The 20,720-nt window shown below is 52.0% G+C and overlaps 6 protein-coding genes across 6 annotated transcripts; 4 read left to right on the forward strand and 2 right to left on the reverse strand.

Annotated features, from left to right (window-relative positions):
• Nucleotides 1-978: 978 nt before the first annotated feature.
• On the forward strand, nucleotides 979-2,082 carry J4E82_001077 (uncharacterized protein; the record flags this gene model as incomplete). Its single annotated transcript, XM_051727394.1, has 3 exons — nucleotides 979-1,448; nucleotides 1,518-1,748; nucleotides 1,824-2,082. The coding sequence occupies 3 exons, from the start codon at nucleotides 979-981 to the stop codon at nucleotides 2,080-2,082; spliced, it is 960 nt and encodes a 319-aa protein (XP_051592707.1).
• Nucleotides 2,083-3,697: 1,615 nt separating this feature from the next.
• On the forward strand, nucleotides 3,698-9,012 carry J4E82_001078 (uncharacterized protein; the record flags this gene model as incomplete). Its single annotated transcript, XM_051727395.1, has 3 exons — nucleotides 3,698-3,969; nucleotides 4,176-8,710; nucleotides 8,759-9,012. 3 exons carry the CDS (start codon nucleotides 3,698-3,700, stop codon nucleotides 9,010-9,012), a joined length of 5,061 nt encoding a protein of 1,686 aa, XP_051592708.1.
• Nucleotides 9,013-10,140: 1,128 nt separating this feature from the next.
• On the forward strand, nucleotides 10,141-12,695 carry J4E82_001079 (uncharacterized protein; the record flags this gene model as incomplete). Its single annotated transcript, XM_051727396.1, has 4 exons — nucleotides 10,141-10,147; nucleotides 10,343-11,416; nucleotides 11,477-11,822; nucleotides 11,876-12,695. The coding sequence occupies 4 exons, from the start codon at nucleotides 10,141-10,143 to the stop codon at nucleotides 12,693-12,695; spliced, it is 2,247 nt and encodes a 748-aa protein (XP_051592709.1).
• A 2,061-nt stretch (nucleotides 12,696-14,756) lies between these two features.
• On the forward strand, nucleotides 14,757-15,305 carry J4E82_001080 (uncharacterized protein; the record flags this gene model as incomplete). Its single annotated transcript, XM_051727397.1, has 2 exons — nucleotides 14,757-15,139; nucleotides 15,200-15,305. 2 exons carry the CDS (start codon nucleotides 14,757-14,759, stop codon nucleotides 15,303-15,305), a joined length of 489 nt encoding a protein of 162 aa, XP_051592710.1.
• Nucleotides 15,306-15,691: 386 nt separating this feature from the next.
• On the reverse strand, nucleotides 15,692-17,667 carry J4E82_001081 (uncharacterized protein; the record flags this gene model as incomplete). The annotated part of the gene is made up of 2 exons (XM_051727398.1): nucleotides 15,692-17,319; nucleotides 17,370-17,667. 2 exons carry the CDS (start codon nucleotides 17,665-17,667, stop codon nucleotides 15,692-15,694), a joined length of 1,926 nt encoding a protein of 641 aa, XP_051592711.1.
• Nucleotides 17,668-18,420: 753 nt separating this feature from the next.
• Nucleotides 18,421-20,409, reverse strand: J4E82_001082 (uncharacterized protein; the record flags this gene model as incomplete). Its single annotated transcript, XM_051727399.1, has 1 exon — nucleotides 18,421-20,409. One exon carries the CDS (start codon nucleotides 20,407-20,409, stop codon nucleotides 18,421-18,423), a length of 1,989 nt encoding a protein of 662 aa, XP_051592712.1.
• Between the last annotated feature and the right edge of the window lie 311 nt (nucleotides 20,410-20,720).

Here is a 20,720-nt window from a genome sequence, read left to right on the forward strand (position 1 = left end):
AGAGGAGCAAGGGACAAGAAGGCAACTCTTCTTGCCGAATGCCGACGCGCTCCAACTTGACCAGACGCACTCGACAGCTGTTACATTCCCCGATCGCCTTACCCACAGGGCACGAGGAAGCTCGGTTCTGTTATCGAAGGAAACGACCAGCTCTGTTCGGTGCTTCGCGTCGATAGACACCAAGTCTAACCGAGTGGGGTATTGCTTTCCCCGCCCAGACTGGGAGATAACCACCACTGACGACACATGCGCGACAACCCCACACTGTCATGGGTCGTTATCGCAGGAATTCATTGGCTTGTATATATGCTGAAACAATAAAAGGAAGCTATTTTACACACCTCGCATGATGAACGCGACTACGGGATACTGCTGCTGTGGTTTCTTATCGATTCGCATGATCACGCATTTACTCATATAGCCAACGTCTCATCGTTTCTTTCTAGATGACTATGTCTTGGTAGTATTGTTACCCTGATGTCTGCAATGTCCGACCTTGTCACTAGACTCGAAGAGCACACAACACGTCTCGCACGTGATGCACAACACCGCTGCACCACCATACAAACCCAATTCAACACTTTACTCAAGGATGCCAACATACAGCCAAAAGCAGCTCTCTACGCAGCTTTATTCTTCGCAACATTCACATGGCTCGCCATAACCCTCAGCCGCCTCCTTCTTAGCCGTCGACGTCCTACCTCGCGACCCAGCACGCCGAATCTCGAGAAACGTTCCCCATTCAAAGCTCCAGATAGGCCACCTGGGGGTATGTTCATTCCGATCAATCCTCCTCCTCAGTCCTCCTTCCCCACCTCCCCTCGTTTTTACCCAAACTAATACTGCACCTTGATTCTAGTATGGCACCCATCCCCATTCACCCGCCCCACGGCATCCCCTTACCCAAATTGGTCCCTATCAACAACAAAACCTCTACCTTATCGTCCCTTCCGCTACGGTCCCAAATACAACATCACAATGGGCCTACGCAACATGTCGTGGGACGAATGGATTGAACTCGATAATGAATACACATCTTACCACTCCCTCAAAGCAGCCAGGATAGCCGAAAGAGGAGAAAAATGCATCAAGACGGCTCCTGAAGCGATGAGTGCGGCGAAGGAGTTGTTGGAGGAGTTGGTTGATTACTTACCACAGCGGTACCCGAGTTTGTTCCAAGAGATGAAGGTGGGGAAGGGGAAGGGAATGAAGAATCTAGAGACAGGTGAGGTTTTCGATGTGGAGGGGTGTGCGAGAGATGGGAAGAGGGAGGATCTGATGGAGATGTGTGCTAGGATGATTCAAGATGATCTTGCAATCATGGTTGAGAAGGAGGATGGGCAGTACTACTTGCTTGCTGGTGCTATCTTGCTGGCGGGATTTTGGAGGTTGGAGGATAAGTTTGGGATGCCGCTTTCTACCATTCATACGAGTGGGGACGTTCCGGGGTGAGCCTTCCCAGTCGATTTTCACCATTGCTCTCTTGATGAAGATACGTTTGCTAACAAATCTCGCAGGTTCAAAGACAAACTCGAGAAACCAATGTCCAATTTCTTCCGCAGAATACAACCACAGTCACCTGTTCTACGGAACAACTACTTCATTCAAGTCGATGACAAACTAGCCTGGAGCGAGAGTATAGGCAGTGAAGATGCGAAAGAAGATGGAGGCATTGGGTGGTTTACAGCAGAGAAGAACAAGGCCGTTGAGCATCATTGGTTCAGGAGTGAGAGGCAGAGTTTACGGAGGTATGTTACTGCTGCCCTACTACCCCTACCTGTTCCGGTGTCCATAGAGTAAAGCTTCTAACGTTGCTTCCTCAGGTTGCCTAAATCTGGTGGTGTGGTATTTACGATTCGAACTTACTTCCATCCCATCACGGATATCGCGCAGGAACCCTATGTGCCTGGCCGACTAGCCAGCGCGATTCGTTCTTGGGGTGAGGATGTGAGTCGCTATAAGGGGAAGGAGATGTATGGGGATGTATTGCTGGAGTATCTGGAAAAGAAACACGCAGAGCAGGTGGAAGGAGGGCTGGACGTTGATGGGGAGGAAGATGTTGCAAGGGGTTATCCGTTTTGATCAGGGCGTATTTCGGGATGAAGGTGTTCAGCAAAGGGAGTTTTCTCCATTGAATATGTGAAAAATTATTCTTGCTCAATCAGGAACTGTCACCGATCTCGTTACAAGGGCCGTGTATCGCTGATCCAATATCTAGGCGATTTGCATGCTTATATCGTACCTTCTCAGATCATTTAGTGCAGGCCCGACCCTTTTCTGACGCTAGTAGTCGGGCCGGATGCGTGAGGCGAAGTCGGGGTCTGCAAGTCGTGCCGAATATAGAAGTTGTGCTGTGCATCAGGCAGTTCTTCGGTCGGCGACGTACTAGGCCATCTCTGTACTTGTCGTTTAAGCACTCTGGCTGGTTTGCTCGGGATGGGTCGGCACGAGCTAGGTGTACCGGCGCAGGTTTTTATGTAGGCAGAATTAGTGTGTGAGCATTTCTGAATTCTTACAGGTGTCAAGCAGCAGTGGCCAGATGCAGAATGATGGGGTTGTACCATGGTTGATGTCGTGCAGTAGCTCGCGGTTTGATGGGCATCCGGGGTGTTGCGCTTGTGGAATTGCTGCCTGACGCAAAGGGCCATGATAATGTACGTGGTTATGCTAGTCGAGTCAGCTTGGACCGTTGACTGCTCGAACCAGTGGGCATTAAATTGCGGCAGCCGTTTGTATAATGGTAGGCCTGTTTCATAGTAGTGCTGTCATGACGTTGCGCAGGGTCGGAAATGAGCCGAGGTGGTGTTTGCGGGATGCTAGGGGATTGCGATAGAAGGGAAACACTTGTTTAGCGAGATGATGAGGGCGGCCAATGGTTGCTTTGGATCGCCAGGGAGCAAAAGTACCGATGCAATGGCAAATCGCGGCACTGAATGTATGTGTGTTCATCTGGAAACGGCAGTACCCTTGTACAGGATGCCGGATGGACGTGTGTTTATTGACTGTTGTATGCGTTGTTGTTGTTTTGCAATCTTGCGCTGTCACGCTCCTCGGGGGATTAGATGCCCGTTGCGAATACGACCAAGATAAGTGGGAGGCACCTTGACCTCGCGGATGCGTTAGTCGTCACGGGTGAACCTTAAACCTCACGTGGGCTGGGAGACTATAGCCCGGCTCCCGACGTAATAGCGCAGTAGTGCTTGCTAGATCTTAGAGGTGCAGCTGGCGAGTGGCCGACAGAAGCGTGTGGCTGTGAGGCGAAGGCGGGCAGTTCGCATGACGGGGAGTGGAAAAAGCAGTTCGCATCTGCACAGCAAAGCGGGTTCCTGTGCGTGCCAGTGCATGTCAGCATGTGTAAACCTGTAATGGCAATGCAATTCCCTGTAGAGCAGGCGGAGCACCGGAGTGAAGCGAGGACAGATTAGCCCGGCCAGGCCTGGGTCAATGCATAGCGGCGTTCAGCCCAAGCGACACGGGCGCTGACTGGTGAATTGCGTCGTCTGGCGCGCCGCTGGGCGATGTGACAGGGCTGCACATCAATCAACTCTAGTCGATTCCCTCTTGTCCTGTCTTGTAATTAAGAAGTCTGCACAGTCGAGTCGCTGCTGGCCATGCTTCGTTCACGTACTCGCTGACGCCGGCAAACCTCGTCGAATTGCTGCGCGCTGAACTATGGGGGAGGATGGCCTTATCGGCAATGCAACAGAATGTCTTCCCTGCGCCGGGCTCCCCTGCCGAAGGGAAACGCGATATTTTGCCCGGTGCAGGTGCAGGTGCAGTTACGGCAAAACGGCGCGCTGACGACACGCGCCGTCTGCGAAGAGTGAAGGACTCGAGGGAGCAACTCAAGAGCAGGACGAGGGCACGCGGCACCAGCAACGCCACCATCGACACGACGACGAGTAACTCGACCTCGGCCGGACGGAGCTATACCGTGGCCAATGTTCACAACGGCGTCATCTACCTGAGGTACGCACCAACTTGATATCTCGAGATTGCCATGGTGTTGGTGGTGGGACGAGTCTGTCCCAGCAAACATCATGGACGTATGAGGAAGGAGCGATACGTGAGCGACACCACAAGGAAGGCGCACGTCATGTCTCGCCTCTTGCCTCCTCCCTCCCTCCATCTTTCACATACTTAAATCCCTCGTGTATAGAATCTAACTCTCTCAGACCCGTAGCCCGTCCTGGTAACCAGCGCGGCCGTCAACCAGATCCCTTCGTCTTTCCGCCCCAGACGCCGCCCGACAGCGCAACCCTCGACAAGCTCCGCCCGACCAGCAATGAATGGGAGCAGAGTCTGTACGGCTCAAGGACACCCCACTCTGAACCTACGCCACCGCTGCCAGACCTGAACGAGGGCAATGCCTTCCAGCAGCAACCCCAGGCAGATCCCACCACTGGACGACTCGCACACGTGCGCTCGCATTCATTCTCTACCGTTGACGACCACACTGCCACGACGCTGAGCCACGAGCCAGGCACCTTCAAAGTTGTCATTGAAAGGCCCTCGCATATGCGCCCCAAGACCGCAGACACATCGTCATTCCCGCTGTTGCAGGTTCCCATCCCGCATTACCGCTTGGGCACTCCGCGTTTCAGCACACGAGGGACGGCAGACCTGCGCAGTTCAGTCTACACCCGAACCTCAGGCACCGAGGACTTTGCCAATTCGCTCCTGACCCCACAGCGAGGGGTGCGGCAGTCGTTTCTGTCGTCGCGCCCACGTTCAGACGCCTATTCGCCTGTCCCCCACCGCTTCCGCGCCACTATGGACCGCCCAGCTGTACCCCTCTCCGGTCCCTCTTCAGCTCGTGTCTCGCACATGCCTATTAGCCCCCGACTCTACGATGCCCTTACAATCAACCCCGACGACCGCGCTGTGGTGCGCTTCAACGCCGAGGGTGAGATTCTCGCAGCCACCCCTTCACGACTTGTAGCGCATATAACTTCTCCAAGCTTCCTGGATTACGAACTCCTATCCGACTTCTTTCTGACTTTCCGCGCCTTTCTGTGTACCCGAGACCTTGTCGCATACCTCATATCTCGACTACGATGGGCCGTCGATCGCCAAGACGACTTCGGGCGCATCGTCCGCGTGCGGACTTTTGTAGCCCTTCGCCATTGGATTCTAAACTACTTCGTCGACGATTTCATGCCGTATTACTCTTTACGAACTAATTTCTGCGACCTTGTCAACAGCCTGTACAGGGATCTCCGAGCTCGAGAGGATGGAGGTGGGGGCGACATCAAGATTGTCGGGGAATTGAAGAAGTGCTGGAGGCGGACGTGTGCGCTATACTGGGAGACCGAAGATATTATCGGCCAAAACTATGCCGACGACGAGCTGCTTCCGGGCGGATACGATGGCTCACAAGCAGCATATGAGGAGCCCCCTCCGGTTGTTCCAGTACCAAGCACGCCTCCACGAACCAATGTCCGGGACACCAAGGAAACTATCGGCTCAAACCCAAGTGACCATTTTGCTAGTCGGCATATGGATTGGGCGCAAAGAGCACGCCATACGCCTCAGAACTCCATGAGCTCACCCTACATACCATCACAAGAATTCGAAGCCGCGCCCACGCAAATACCCCTATCGCCCGCCAGCGAGCAGAGTATGCACGTCCTTTCCTGTTCTATACCCATGCGAGGTCTGAACAAACATGACCAGGCGGTCGAGCTTCCCTTGTATCCTCATCCAGTACCGGTCGCCAACCCAGTCCCCACTGGTACTGCTCGCTTGACAGCCAGTCCACAACAGCCAGCATCCATTAAGAGCGTCCACCGCCCGTCGCATGGTCACAAGCGTAGTGGGAGCTTTTCAGACGCTCTCAGAGACAGCAGAGCTCCGCTGTCCATCCCCAAGAACGCACCCGCGGACTATGCTATGTCAGCTGTCATGAATATGCCTGGCACTCTAGTACGCGGTGGACTCTTCCAACCCAGCTCACCATATTTCGAAGTCAGAGCTATACATCCTTCGCGCTCTCAGTACCTTCAAGACATTGAGGATGCTGAAGTAAATGAGTTTCAAAGACCAGGACATGCCACCGCCCATTCCCCAGGCATGAAGAAGATCTTCGGCAGTGTACGTCGCGCACTAAGCACACGACAGCAATTGAGCCCAAGTCCCCAATTAGGTAGCGTTAGCCAACAGCGCCAGCCGTCATACATGCGAGCCTCCAACCCAGGTGCAGCATCAGCCGTCTCAGTTTCAGGCGGTGTACACAAACGACGTCCTGCTCGACCGAGACCGCAGGTGCGTATTGATGTTCTGGCTGCTACGGTTGCAGAGAGCTTTCGAGCTGCAGTTCAGGAGCAGCTCGAAAACGAAAGCCATGAATACCATGGTATCGACCCTCCTGATCTTGGGGGATTCGAGTTTGAGTTCGATAGCCGTGGTACACCAAACCCGAATGAGCACCAGAGGGCACCTGATGCCCGCGTACACAGCGCCATTACTAGTGGCAGCAAGTCGATTCTGATTATCGACGATACTGGTCCGCCACCTTTACCTGTCATGTCGGATACCCTACCACCCGATCTTGAGAAGGAGCCTACAAAGCTAGACAGCCATCAGCAAGAGGAAACACTTGACGAGAACCTAGCTGGCGAAGCCGCTCCATCAGTACACAACTCTGATCTCTACGACTACCCAGAGCCTCGCTCAGCGCCGCCAGAGTATCGCACCTCGCGCATGTCGACTCGACGGCCTCCGACGAGACAAAGAAGGTCCATCTCTGCAGGTCCAGCAAGGATGCATTCCTTCCGGCGCCGGGGCTCTACCAAGACCTCCCTTTCTCTCCGTCGACATGCATCCTATAACAGCGTGCTTAGCAGGCGTCAAGGACCTGCCAGCATTGCGACATTCCAAACGATGTCATCAGAAAACGATCCCTTCTTCCTCGAACGTCAGGCAGCACCTGAAGCTAGTGGGCCCGCCCGCCAGCTTCGTAGAAGACCAGGTGGTGACCTCCGCGCTGCAGGCAACGTTCACGATCTTGAGACTTTGCAGCGGCCACATTCCACCGGTTCTGTTTCCAATCGCACACACTCAGTGACAAACTCTGTCATCCTACGGTCTGATCGCTTTATCGATTCAGAGACAGAAGTCAATCGTGTTTTGGAAGGGCCAGCTGAAGCTGAAGTCCCAAAGAAGCCAATTTCGTTAGTAGATACACACTCCTCACAGCCCAACCTGAGACCTTCTTTCGAAGCTGAAGTAGCAAAGCTTGCTGCTCTGCCTGACGATACGGACGATGAAGGCGGTGTCGAATCGGCCCTAATGAAACTGGAAGGGCGTTATGAGAAGAAGTCGCCTAGCATCCCCTCCCAACGAACCACTGTTGATCTGGATTACTATCGCCCCACAGGAGCTTCTGAACAAAATACCCGACCTGATACCTATGAGCAGGATGTTGAGCAACATGAGCGTCCTGGAACTGACGACGTTTTCCACCGTCCACTGGCTCCTCCAGAAACAGACGGGCAAGGCATATATCGCCTGTCTGCCGAGAACTTCAATAGCCGCGCACCTGCGGTTCAGTCAGTGGGCGAGTCAACCGACTCTTATTCCTCGATACCACTTCTCGATCGGCGCTTGAGCGAAATCGCAACCTCTCAGCGAGGGCATACGCTCGACACCATGAGGTCTTCTGCCAAGCCATCACCTCTGCAATTTGCTAGCAACTCACCCGAGCCTGCTCGCGCCCCAGGGACATCTTCCTCGATGGATTCATCTGTTGATTACATCGTCGAGACGGACAGCATGAAGCGGATACCGCCTGGTGGGACCTTACCAATGACTTCGTACCCACGTGAGTCATTCTTACTTGATGAGGATGAGGATCTCAGCGAGATGGGCTCCGGAGATGGTGCAAAATCGGGTCGTGATAGTCATGGGGTAAGAAGCTTCTTCGACGATGAGCCAACAACGCCTGAGGCAGATCCTGATAATCTGCCAACGCATCCCATGCGCCACCCTCCAACACCGCCCCTTACCGCAAACCGCTTGAACGATGCTGTGCCCAGCTCAACAATCTTCGATAGAGGTCTGCCTACGCCAGGTCTCACCCCGACTGTCTCCCGAGCGAACCCACAGTCGGCTCCGCAACCTGGGCCTCTTGCTGACTCCCCCGCTGACCTCGAAGGTCCTCAGCAGGATGCGTTCCCAACCCAAACCGCGCATCTGCCCTTCGTCCTGGCTTATGACTCCGAAATCCTTGCTCAGCAACTTACCATAGTTGAAAAGGACGCACTGGACGAGATCGACTGGAAAGAACTCATCGAGTTGCGCTGGAAGCAATCTTCTCCACAAATCCGCGATTGGGTACAATATCTCAGAACAGAAGAGGCCAGGGGTGTAGACGTTGTCATCGCGCGATTCAATCTTGTCGTCAAATGGGTCGTTTCTGAGGTCCTGCTCACTGAGGACATCCATGAACGCGCGCGATGCATTACCAAGTTTATTCACATCGCAACACATGCGCGACGATACCGCAACTACGCCACTATGTACCAGATTGCGATAGCCTTGATATCGAACGATGTATCAAGTCTCAAGAAGACATGGGCTTTGGTTCCCGCTGCTGAAATGCTGGTCATGACAGAGTTGGAGGCACTTGTTCAGCCTTTGAAGAACTTCCACAACCTGCGGCTTGAAATGGAGACAGCAACTGTCGACGATGGCTGTATTCCATTTATTGGTGAGTGTTATTATGATATATATCCATACAGAAGCTAACAACTACTAGGCGTCTACACGCGCGATCTCATCTACAATGCTCAGAAGCCCGCCTTTATTGACGCCCCACCAGTCGGCGGCGAACGACTGGTAAACTTCGACCGACACCACACGGCCGCCACCATCGTCAAGAACCTACTCCGATTGCTCGAAGCCAGCTCCAAATACACCTTCAATGTCGAACCACACATCCTCAGCAAATGTCTTTGGCTAGCTGCGCTTAGTGACGAGGACATCACACGGCGCAGTCGCCAATGTGAATGATTAGATACCCCGGTACCCCTGTTTTCTCCCTCCTTTACGGCGTTTGAGCGAGCGAGCGAAACCTTCGTTATGGGCTTTTCTTTATCTCTTTGCTAATACCCATCATGGCGCACTGGTTCTGTCAGCGCTGCATCAACCCGACACGATATCACGACCCATACCATATCATACACTTGTTGTTTTGCATATATCGAATCTCCCTGCGACTTCTACATACAAGCCTCGTAGTTACTGTCTAAACACTAGACCTAATTAGCCGGTGCCTACGCAAAGCCATGACATGGTCTGAAGCGTTTAGTACTGCAGTAAGATATAGGAATCTGTACGGCAAGGCGTTCGACTTTTACGAAGCTGTTGTATGGGTCTGGAGTATACTAAGTCGTTAAAGACAATAGCGTAATAGATCTAAATGCTGTTCATGTGGTCTTATCCTATGCTGACCTTGTGATCGAACCTTGAATTTGGGCTGTGGTAATCGCTAATCTTCGGAATGTGAACATGGCTGTCGTTCACTGGTAAAAAGCGCCGTTGCGATGTTGTAAAAGACGTACCAGCAAAGTATCCATGCTGGACGAGTCTGCGAGAACTTGGAGGATATGGGACGCCTCGTAAATATCTAGGGTCCTGTCTCCCGTATCCGTAGGGCTGATTCCGCAGCTTAGCTTACTTTAGTGCAGGCGGCGACTGTTCACGCGACGCGAACCCCAGACTCGCGGCTCAGCCTCATGATCGTATCAGCCACAACAACTCCACCCACACATTACTTTGCTCTCGGCGCATCCACCATACCGGTCAGGCCTCCACCATGATTATATACTATCATCCTCGCCCACCGTGACCCTGTCATTGCGATCGCACTTATGTGCTCATCTTCTTAATATAACGAGCTGGACTGTTTGTTGGTCGCACCCGGTTGTCGTACTCTCGAATCTCGTTGGTGGTCCTTGACGAATGGTGATCCTTGAATGCCCTCGCTCCTAGCTCACGACATAGCTCCGGCAAGCTTCAGCTCCTTGGACGAATATCTGGTATATCATGGCTAGTATAAGGATGCGCAACTCGGACTCCCCGCCACCGATTACAGTTGAAGATACGGCGACGGGCGCAGGACTGCTGCCGAGTCCTGACATGGACGGTATGAATGGTGAGTGGCCCCGGGAGGAGAAGAAAAGAAGTACGAAAGACGTTCGGAAAGAATAGCAGACTGGCGTGGATCATAAACAGTGCCTAGGATTGCTTGTTGGTCCCTGAACATTGCCAGGCTGGGTGTTGCGCTGGCACATGCCACGAATGGCTGATTGAAAGGATCCCTTGCTAACGTCTAGAACAGCCCCGCGAGCATTTACCACGTCCACACATCCGTCCCTCGAACGCGAACAATCGCAGCCTCAACCGCATGAACACCAGAAAGGTCCATTTGGCCACCGTCGCAAGCACAGTCCAAATCTCGAATGGCGAGAACCTTGGACAAAGGAAAGCTGGTCGCAAGGACGCGTGCTGCTTATTGACTATGTCGCAAAAGAACATTCAACGAAGGGCAGGCGGAAGATCATGGCACAGGAGTTTTGCGACATTGACAGCTTGCGCCGTTTCTACCGGAAAGAAGACCTCTCAGCGCAAGCTGCGTTGCGCGTGATCCACGTGCAGAACGCGAGCTGGGCAACGCGCTACCTCCTCCGGAAGTTCAACATCGACGCTACAGACGATCTTATAGGCACGAACTTCGGCCGCTGGGCTAGCCACGACAAACCTCAACAACGTGGCGGCAAACCTGTTCTCAATGGTCGTACGTTCCGCGCTCAACACGATCCCTGGCGTGGCATTTCGCGCGCAGCCTTCGGCGCCGATTACCTCAAATCCTACGAAAGAGGCACCCATATCCCACGTCCAAATAGCAACAAATCAATAATGGAGTTAAATCACTACGACGAGTCGGACCAGCCACGATACGGACACGATGTCTATGTACAACGATTGAACGTATATGTGCAGCTTAGCGACGGTACACCCGGCCAAGCCGTCGATCCCGACATACCAAATCCGTACGACGAGGAAGCATGGGAAGAGTATATGCGGTTGAAGAAGAGTTACGGCAACGTAGATGCGAATGAACACCAAGAACGCTACATCCCTAAGCTTCGCTCTCTCGACAACGGAAACACGATCATTCTGTTTGAAAACTCAGTCACTGGCTCCGTCAAAGATACCCTTATTGGTGCCAGACAAGAACTCGAATCCCGTTGGAGACGTCTCTCCTTCTACCTTCCCATGGAGGAGAACGATGAAACATTGACAGCGGAGTGTATGGATTTCATCCTCCAGGATATTTTCAAGGCGTTGAGCTATAATTGGCAGAAGTTCTTGGCCATCTGCGAGACACATGTTGGCATCCTTGAAGACAAGAGTGAGTAGGAGCCTACCTCCGGCCGTTCAAGTAGTCCGTTTCGCTAATTCCCAACTACAGTCTACGAAAACCCTGCTGACGAATCCCGCGCCCCCGAGCTCTGGAAGAACAGCGCGCAATGGCTCAAGATCGAACGCCTCATCTACATCCACGTCGACGTCATCAAAGAAATGGTCACGCATCTTCATGACCTTGCCGGCGCCGACCCAAAGGAATCGTCAGACCAGCCTTGGTTAGGTTCTGTGCCAGACGAGCTAGATAAGCTGACTGGGCAGTGGGAAAGAGATGTCATCCTGCCTACAACCGCTCTGTCAGACCTCATGTACAAGAGTGTGGGTATCAGAGATGCCCGACACTCTTTGCAATTAGGCCTGAGTATGTGGCGGTTGAGTTGGATCACGTTCATGTACGTAACCCCTAACCACCTATCCCATCGGCTATCCAAACTAACAAGACTAGTTTCTTGCCCTTGACCTTCACCGTCGGTTTCTTCGGCATGAACGTTTCCACGTTTTCTGAGAACCCACCGCTGAAATGGTGGTTCATCGTTTCCATCCCCGTCCTCGCCGTCGTCCTCATTCTCTGGTATGGCGTCAAACATAATCTCGCTAGCCAACGCCAGAATCCCATGCGCAGAGGTGTGTACGAATCGTTGTATCATGAACTTGCTACTGCGCAACCATCGCTATGGAGCAGAAGCGGTCCGCGCGACGATGTCATACCAGTAGGGCGGTGGGCAGGCATCAAATGGCGACTTATCACCCGCTGGTTCGGCGAGGATAAAGTCAAGCTAGGGAAGACTGTAGATGGAGGTGAGGATTTCGGCGTCGTCGGCAGAGTCCGCAGGGCGCTGGTTAGGAGGTGGCTGGGCGAATTGACTGTTATGCGTCTTCCCCAGCAACCTTCACCATTGTCACCAACTGAGAAACCGGGCAATGATGAACGGTCGAGTAGCAGGAGTTCTATCCGGAGTGAAGTGGCGTCTTGCATGATTCAGCCTTTTGAGCCAAAGGAAGGGGGTGCCGTGGCTGAGCTGGCGAGGGTTGCGACGCCGGTTGCGTTGGCGGATGCGGACCCTACGGCTGCCAGTCGGCTGCAAAGGAATGGGAGGGGAGAGAGGATGGGCAGTCTGAGTCCGCATGGGAGGAGAGGGAGTGCGGCGAGTAGTGATGGGGCTGGGGTGATGGTTGAAGAGAAGGGAGGGAGTGGGGATGAGCGCGAGCCTAGGATGCGTGATAGACGGGCTGGTAGGGAGAGGACATTAGATGTACCGAAGTGAGATGGGGGACTTAGGGTAGACACGCTATCTTGTCGCTATAAGAAACTGAGGAGACTCTGTTCTATGAGTGACATGGAGGGACTGTCACATCAATTTTGCAGATCCCATGCGCGCGAACCTCGAGGATTTGGTCCCGTCAAAATACACACTACATGTATGCCCTGTGGCCCAAGCTCTGGGCACGCTCGACGTATAAATACTCCTCTCGTTGCGTTCTTTACTTTCTTCTATCACTTACAACATCTTTTACGAAATCAAAAACTAGCAGTCACATAGGACATGGACTTGTGTCCTCTTTCTCCCAAATTCGAAACTCCAAACCCTGATGTGCTGCGTCGTGTCTTCCTCCGAAAAGATACACCAAACCAGGAATGGCTGTCTCTCTCTGCTATGTCTGAATTCAAAAGCAAGCCCGACATCAGCCATGGGCCAGCCTGAGTTACTATCTTCGTTTTCAAAAACGGAAAGATGATGGGCATGGGTGGTTATAATTACCAAATGAAACCTCTATGGTCATCATGGAAAAAGGAGATGCACCAAATGGAAAACATCCACGTCCCACCCTCGCACCGCCTATAACGGCCCCGGCTCAGCGCCTGCCGTATAAAAAACCTGCTGGCTACGCTTGATACCTTTCTTCTACACACCCACGTTGTTCTTCATGACTTCAAAAGGTTGTTGGGCTGGTTCCATGGGTCCGCTGTCTCCTTGTTCCTCAAAAAGACCGAGTGGTTGGATCCACGTGCTGCGTTTTCTTCTCTTCGTAACCATATTTGTCGCAATGGATGTGATCCGTCCTCTTTTCTATCCTTGAAAACGAACATATCAGGAACATGGATGTTCTCCCGTCTTCTTTGGATCTAGAGTCCGATAAATTAATGTATAAGCCGACTATGAGGGCAGCCGCATATTCAAAGGATTGACTGTGAGATTCGTAGTTCACGATGGCTTTCTCTTGCTGCTTACGGCAATAGGAGGGAGCAGCGCATTGGCACTACATCAAAGAGAGAAACTAAACATCTCTTTGGAGCATACCTAGGTAGCACTCGTTATAAGTCCTCTTGTTGGGAGCCAATGTAAGCTGCAAGGTAGAGCTTGTTATTTCTATACCTGTTTAGTTTTGCTCTTGTATGTGGTGCTAGGTCTCAGGCCACAGAACTAAATCAGTGTGCTGTACTCTCCATACTCTTCAAAAGCAACATCAAAATCGACACATGTCCTGTGTTCTAGTTTTTTCTCTCTGAAAGGTGCAGTGGAGTAGTGGTTGTGAACTTCACAAAAGCGTCGAAACACCAGTCATGTTACCAATCTACCAGATTGTCTTTTGATGGGACCGAAATAATAAAGTTTGGAAGCCTCCACCACAGTACATTTGAATCGGGTGAGAAATAGAAGTGCCCAGGAGTGATGTTACTTCCGGCTAGTGGCGACTGTGACAGCAGAGACGGCTAAGGTGATGCTTGGTCTGGAAATGACGTTTATGGTCACCAACTCAAGGGAAATACGAGTCCCCTAGCGTCTCCACTATAGGCAAGTAGGCAAGTGACTTGTTAACGGAGTGGCGGTGCAACTTTCTTACACAGCGAGTTGACCGACCTACTGCCTGTATGTAAGATAGGCTCAATGCGCTCTGAAGGTCGTGAGACTACTCATTGTTCGCATCGTGGGAGAGGCGTAGACGTTATATCCAAATATAGCGACATGTGGACCGTGGTGGTTGATTTGCAGTTAGTGCCCGGGACAGCCTTGTCCTCATGTTATGTTGCTTGCTGCAAAGGGCAGCCTCGGCTGGCGATCTCGGCCTGTTTATGACGTACAGCTCCCCGAATCAGCAAACCTTCCCGCACCTACGGCTATTTACCGTATTGACGATTTAATTGATCGGCACGACTATGCATTGTTCAAGGGTGCAACTTCGTGTTGGCACAACTGTTCATCGTATATAAGGTATTCGTCTTTGCTGTCTATTTTCTGCATCTTCACACGCCCACTCTACACGCTCACCAAATACACCTCTACATATCTATTCTTAATACGAACTACTAGAACCTCAACTTCACAATGGTTTCCTTCACCGCTCTCGCTCTTCTGGCAACTTCTGCCATGGCCGGCCCTGTCGCTCGCCAGATCGCAATCCCCGAAAACTGGGATTGGCAAGTTGAGAACTGGGAGGCTGGTTGCGGTCGATCCGGCTGCTACTACAACTTCAACGTTACCGTACCGACCATCAAGGGAGAGATCGCAGGTGTAAAGGCGTACTGCCACGGCTACGAGCAGGGATACGACAACAGCTTCACCGTCCCTTCAACATACGAGACGTGCCAGCTGCTCGAGGGTGTCAACAACGGTGTTGCGGCTAGGTTTTCTTTGAGGGAAAACGACGGCCAAGGCTTTGGACCCAAGGAGATTGAGGTCAGCTTCCTATACGCTGGATATGAGGACCGGTAAGTTACGATTCATATTAGGAAATGTGATCAAGAACGTACGCTGACTTGACGTGACAGCCCTGCCTACAACTTCTCCGGCAGCCACGAGGCCAGGTACAACCAGTTTGTTGCACCACAACTCAACTTCACCATCACCCCCACAGAGGTGTTTGGCATCGCATAAACGAGGTTGTGCGAACTAGAACGATAGAGGGCTCCCTCAACAATCTTCTTTCGAGTAGATACTACGAAGAATAATGATAATGATTGTAAAGCGAACCAACATGCAGAATCTCGTTTTATGTATACACATGCTCTGATGATCGTAACTAAAAATCTCTAGTCTTCTTCTAAAACCAGGTTGACACGTCGCTTGATGCTTATCAGGGATGCAACAGAGGTTGGAAAAATGAGCTCGAATGCTGAGCCTGGCGTTTACAGGCGACACTTCTGGTAGGATTGAGGTAATTAAACACCCTTCAACCACTTACATGCTTCTTTCTTGTTCGACAGTGTTGACCCCTGCAACCAAGATGAGTGGGCACCCATAATATGTTCTTGACGGTTGTTTCATACTATTGTGATCGTGCATTTACCGTCATCACTTATTGACTGGTATTCTAGCCATGATTCGTTCGTGACGTGTGCCAGCTGATCACAATCCTCTAGCCCGAATGCTTCAATGCCTACCATAGCGATTCCCACCCTTTGGAACTGACCACGTGCGACTCCAGTAGGGGTGAGGAGTAGAATATTTAATAGCCCATGATCTTCGAGGGGTAGACAGTGTAGGTGGGACGACGCGAGAGGACGATCAAGATGAATATTCGCACCACCCCAGCTGGTCCACCTTCCATTCAGATAAATATCCCATCTCTTGGAGTTTAGGCGAATCTCAATAGTTGCCAACCAACCGGATAGTTGCAAAGCAGCGCTAATGACCGCACCTGTCCGATCCGCTGTCGCGGTTCTGATGTCGCAACAGACGATGTCGACTAAGAACTGCCCCCTCCACGCAATCCAATCTACTTCCCCGTCCATACATGCCCATGACCACGAAGGTGCACGATAAACTATAGTGTCTGCTTCTGGTTTGGGTATGGATGGTTCGCGAATGGTCCAAATCAACTCTGGAATGAGGTCAAAAGCCCAGAGTCCTGCCCAGTAGTCAATCTTAAGGAGCTGCTCCATGTGCTTTGCAATACCTGATAGAGCAACTAGCTTGTCGCTCGGAAATGTCAAGTCGCACATGTTGTAATCGCTCACGATGTGTTTCCATAGCTCTCGGAACGTATCCGTGTTGAACCTATCATTTTCATGTGTAGAGATATGCACACTCTCATTATAGCCAGTCCGGTGGAAGCCAAAGACTTCGATGGAGGCAGAACGCGATCTCAATTTTCCGTGGTCCACCCACATGTTTGGTGGTGGTCCAATAGGCCAGGTTTCACAGGCATCCAAGCCATGACACTCCCAAAACAACTGACTACCACAGAGATGAAGCACCCTAGGAGCCAAAGCGAGTTCCTGAACAACCCATGCACGCTTTTTCAGGGGCATAGACGCGAAGTTGTCTACCCAGTAGTGATCATAGTAAAGGTAATAAGTGCCGTTGGGGTAATCGGTCCATGTAGTTTGGACGAGGGAGCGCTCAGCAGTAGAAACTCTTTCACGAAAGCAACCGGCATCGCTATCGACCGCTATACTGGCTGCAATGTTGAGGAAGCTATGACGGTAAACTTGGCTCATGAGTGCTGCCTCGTGCTGCCAGTCTTCCTTGGAGTCCTGGAAGATACAAAATGAGTCTATCCACAGCAACTTGATGCCAAGTGACTTCGCGGCAAATACAGCGTCCTGAAATGTCTTCGCCAGTTCAGAAACATTCACACCATCTCTGAAGCGTTGGTACGAATGTGACGTTAACCTCAGAGTCTTCGAGGTTCCCCAACAATGGCTGAGTGTTACATATTGCGGAGGAGCATCATCTAGCTCAGAACACAGCCGCAACCGCAATTTGTTAGCCTCTGGCTGGTCAATCTCGAGAAGACGCGTCGGGCAGTATGTCATGGACTTGAAGCCAGATGCTTGACAATCTGTGTGAGTTTCCGTACATTTGGCTAACCATGTTCTCGCGCACGCCATACTGGCAGCCCAGTCTGATGCAGGTGGCTTATGTGCATCAGAATTCTTATGATCTTCTGTCTCGAACGTCAGCAAACAGCCTCTGTTAATGAAGAGATGCGCATACCACCCGCAAGCTCACAGATGAAAACGAATTCACGTGTGTATTCGTGCGAGTTGGCTTCAACATGCACTTGCCTAGTGCCTGTACCGTCGTGAAATTCTTTCACTATAGTTTCCGTCGATATTTGAACATGCTCTGAGCTCGGTTGCGACGAGTAACAGAAGGGGTCGTTCCATAAAGTGCGACAGATCTCACAATCCTCGAGAGCGGATCGTTGCAAGCTCTCAATAGAATCATGGTGCTGAGTGTATTCCACTGGGCACGAGCCTCGGAAGATATTGAGGCAGATCTCACACAGCATCGTGGGTGTCTACCAGATATGGCGAAAGTAGCTTGATACTACCTAGATGAGATGGTTGAGATCATAGTATGTCGCTACAGTTTTCGTAGGAGAATTGTGTTGTTGTAGAGAAGAAGAAGCTCCGATGGGTGCTAAAGCGGGGTTAACGTGAGACAGCATTGTTAGGCGTTCAACCTGCACAATCGACATCTGATATAGACTCTCTTTTATCCCAACAGGTGTTGACGGACCCGAGCGGAATAACACGGACTATTTATTTTTGCGGCCTTACTTTCTTATGCGTTTTAGTAGCTGTCTCTCAGTGTCAGTTTAACTTTACATCTAGCGCATCACTCCCGTGCCTCAGGCTGAAGCGATGGATTCATCTTGGCATAAAGCCACACGTCTCCATTATCGTACGATACGACTATACGAGCTGTCAGTCAATGCAACGTCAAATTACTGGGTTTTGCTTGCTAGGTTGATACTGGTATATGTATTGTTATTCATGGGGTATATTGTACGCTATGCTCCTACGCTACAAGAAATTTGTAGAGATATATGTTACAAAAAGGGGGTGATTTGCTCGCTGAGTGTTTATAAAACTGGAAAAAAGTGATTTGATGGATCCCGCGGAATACTTCCTGCCATCGAGAGAAAAGATCGTGGGACAACGTCCATGTTTTGTTCATTAAGTCTTCTCGCGTCCTGTGTGCTCTAGAGCAGCAATCTACGCGACAACATCCTTCGTGGTGACATTATCTGTCGTCGTCGTCATCTCCTACCGTTCGGTCCCCATGGTGGCTGTTTTGTACTGTCTCTCGGAAACAATCCGTAGTTGTTGACGTCTGTCGCGGTATTGCCCCAATTGCCAACACTGCTTGTCCGTTTACTTCGTGTGGGTTGTCGGGTAATATTCCCATTCACATCTTTCCGGTTGAAGATACTATGAAAGCCAAGAACTTCTGGCCGGTCAAGGTCGAAAGGATCCGACTGTCGGACTGTTCGACCTGTCGGTGCTGGAGTGAAGAAGTTGGTAGAAGGTCTGCTCGGTCCCGGTTCTCCGAAGAAGATATCAGAGTCACGCGAAGCGAATGTTGATGTCGCATCCACGGTCGACAGCGCATTGAAGCCTGGTAATGCCATCGAGGAACGACGGGTGTGGCTCGGCAAGACAGCTTGGGTGGGAACAGGCGGTGCGTAAGGTGGGTCTCGGAAAGGGTTGTCTGCTGTGTAGAACGACGAAACAGGGTGTGAGCTTAACGCAGATATCGAACTCATCGTCCGTTGATGATGGTGAGTAGGTGGTTGAGCCCATGCTGGCGCAGCTCCAGGTGGATCCATGACAGATGCGAATGGATCTCGTGGCGCGGCGTCTGCAGTCGCTGCAGGAACTTGGGGTGTGACAGGCGCGCTTCGGGGGTCGGGGTTGAGTACCAATAGCTTGCTTTGCGGTCCGGGATCAGCAAATGGATTTGGCGACCCCGTGTCTTCGATGATGCCTGGGAACCGGTAATTGGATGATATGCTGCTTGGCTTTTTGCGGAGCAGATTCCTCTCACTCTTCTTGCTTGATCTGCTGTTGTTGGAGCCTGCGCGCTTAACTCCGAAGAAACCTTGCGGCTCACTGCTCGATCGGCCTCTGCCATTAGAGTCTCTCGAGTACACTGATCCAACACTGGCTTGCGCAGCATGACGTTGGTAGGGGTTGCTCATCGGACCAGCCTCGCTTCCTTTTATCCTCGCAACGAATGCTCCCACCCCACTAGGTATCGTCTTCAGCCTAGCTAGGAAGCTTGGGCCTGTCTCTTGCTTCTCGTTCCATCGTACTGGTCGCGACTTCCGTTTCCGTAGACAAAAGAAGAGCAGTATGCTGATGAGAGCCAATGCAGCGACGCCACCAAAGACTCCTCCGATTATGCCTCCTATATTGCCACTATTCGCAAAGGTCAGGGGGCCGTCATCGCCACCAGTGGATCCCTCTGGAGCAATTATACCAGCCGACCCTCCAGTGGGTGTAGAGTCTACTAATGAAGTAGTTGGCTGTGGCCGTGCTTGGGCGGGCGAATCTGTCACGATAGATGGCTGTGCCCTCGTATCGGTCTCGATAGGCAATGGAGGGCTCGTGTCCTGAGTAGGACCGTTGGATATAGCCGGAGCTGTGAAGCGGGCCGGTACGCGCGAAGATACAACGAGTGACGTTGGAACAGCTAATTGTTCTGTGTCAGAGCTTGTTGGTACAGAGGTCAGAGGCACAGCTGAAGACGCTGCAGCAACTTGTGACGACAGAGACAGAGTGACCACGGCGACTGGAGAAGATTCTTCCAGCGGCGCCTGAGTCTCTGGTGGCTGCTGGGCGGCTGCCGTTGCACGCTCTGAAGACGAGAGGGCCAGCGGTGTTACTCGCTCAGAAGATGTAGGGGCCGTGGTACTCGTACCTATCGCGGACGTTGCTGCTACTTCTGTTGTAGATGTTGTCGGCACTGCAGTCGGCTGCTGTGCTGGCTGGTCGGCTGGCGTAGTTGTTGAGGCCGGTGCCGTCGAAGAAGGCGGTGGTGGTGGTGGCGGAGGAGGCGGAGACGATGTCTGGGCGGTGGTGGTCTGTATTTGCGATGTCTCCTCAGCGGCCGTGGATGTAGTGACCGCGGGAGGAGCGGCGGTTGATGTCTCTGTAGTTTTGGAGGTTGTAAGGGCCGTTCGGGCTCGTGAACGGGTACATCGTCTCCCGTTTACGGTCGTAATCGACTGTTGAGGAGTGGCCATGCGAGCAATGGCTCATGGAAAGAAACGCCGACAAGGGCTCAGAAAGAGAGACGAAGAGAAAGGTTACAAAGCGCCGCAGACGCTTTGTGCATATTAACTTGGGAAATTGGAGTTTACCGCTACGTGATACTGAATGAATGATTAACGACGAGAGATGTTAGTAGGCGTTCGAAGAACGGCCGGGTAGTAGTCAACCGTTGGCACAGTATGTTGCGCTTGTATCCGTCTGAAACGCGGGCGGCTTCACATCGCGCTTCGGACAATGCACATGAAGCGCGCTGAGCCTCGCACAGTTCAGCGGCAACGGTATG

Source organism: Alternaria postmessia, assembly GCF_024291825.1.
Source record: "Alternaria postmessia strain BMP 2775 chromosome Unknown scaffold_4, whole genome shotgun sequence".
NCBI lineage: Eukaryota > Fungi > Ascomycota > Dothideomycetes > Pleosporales > Pleosporaceae > Alternaria > Alternaria postmessia.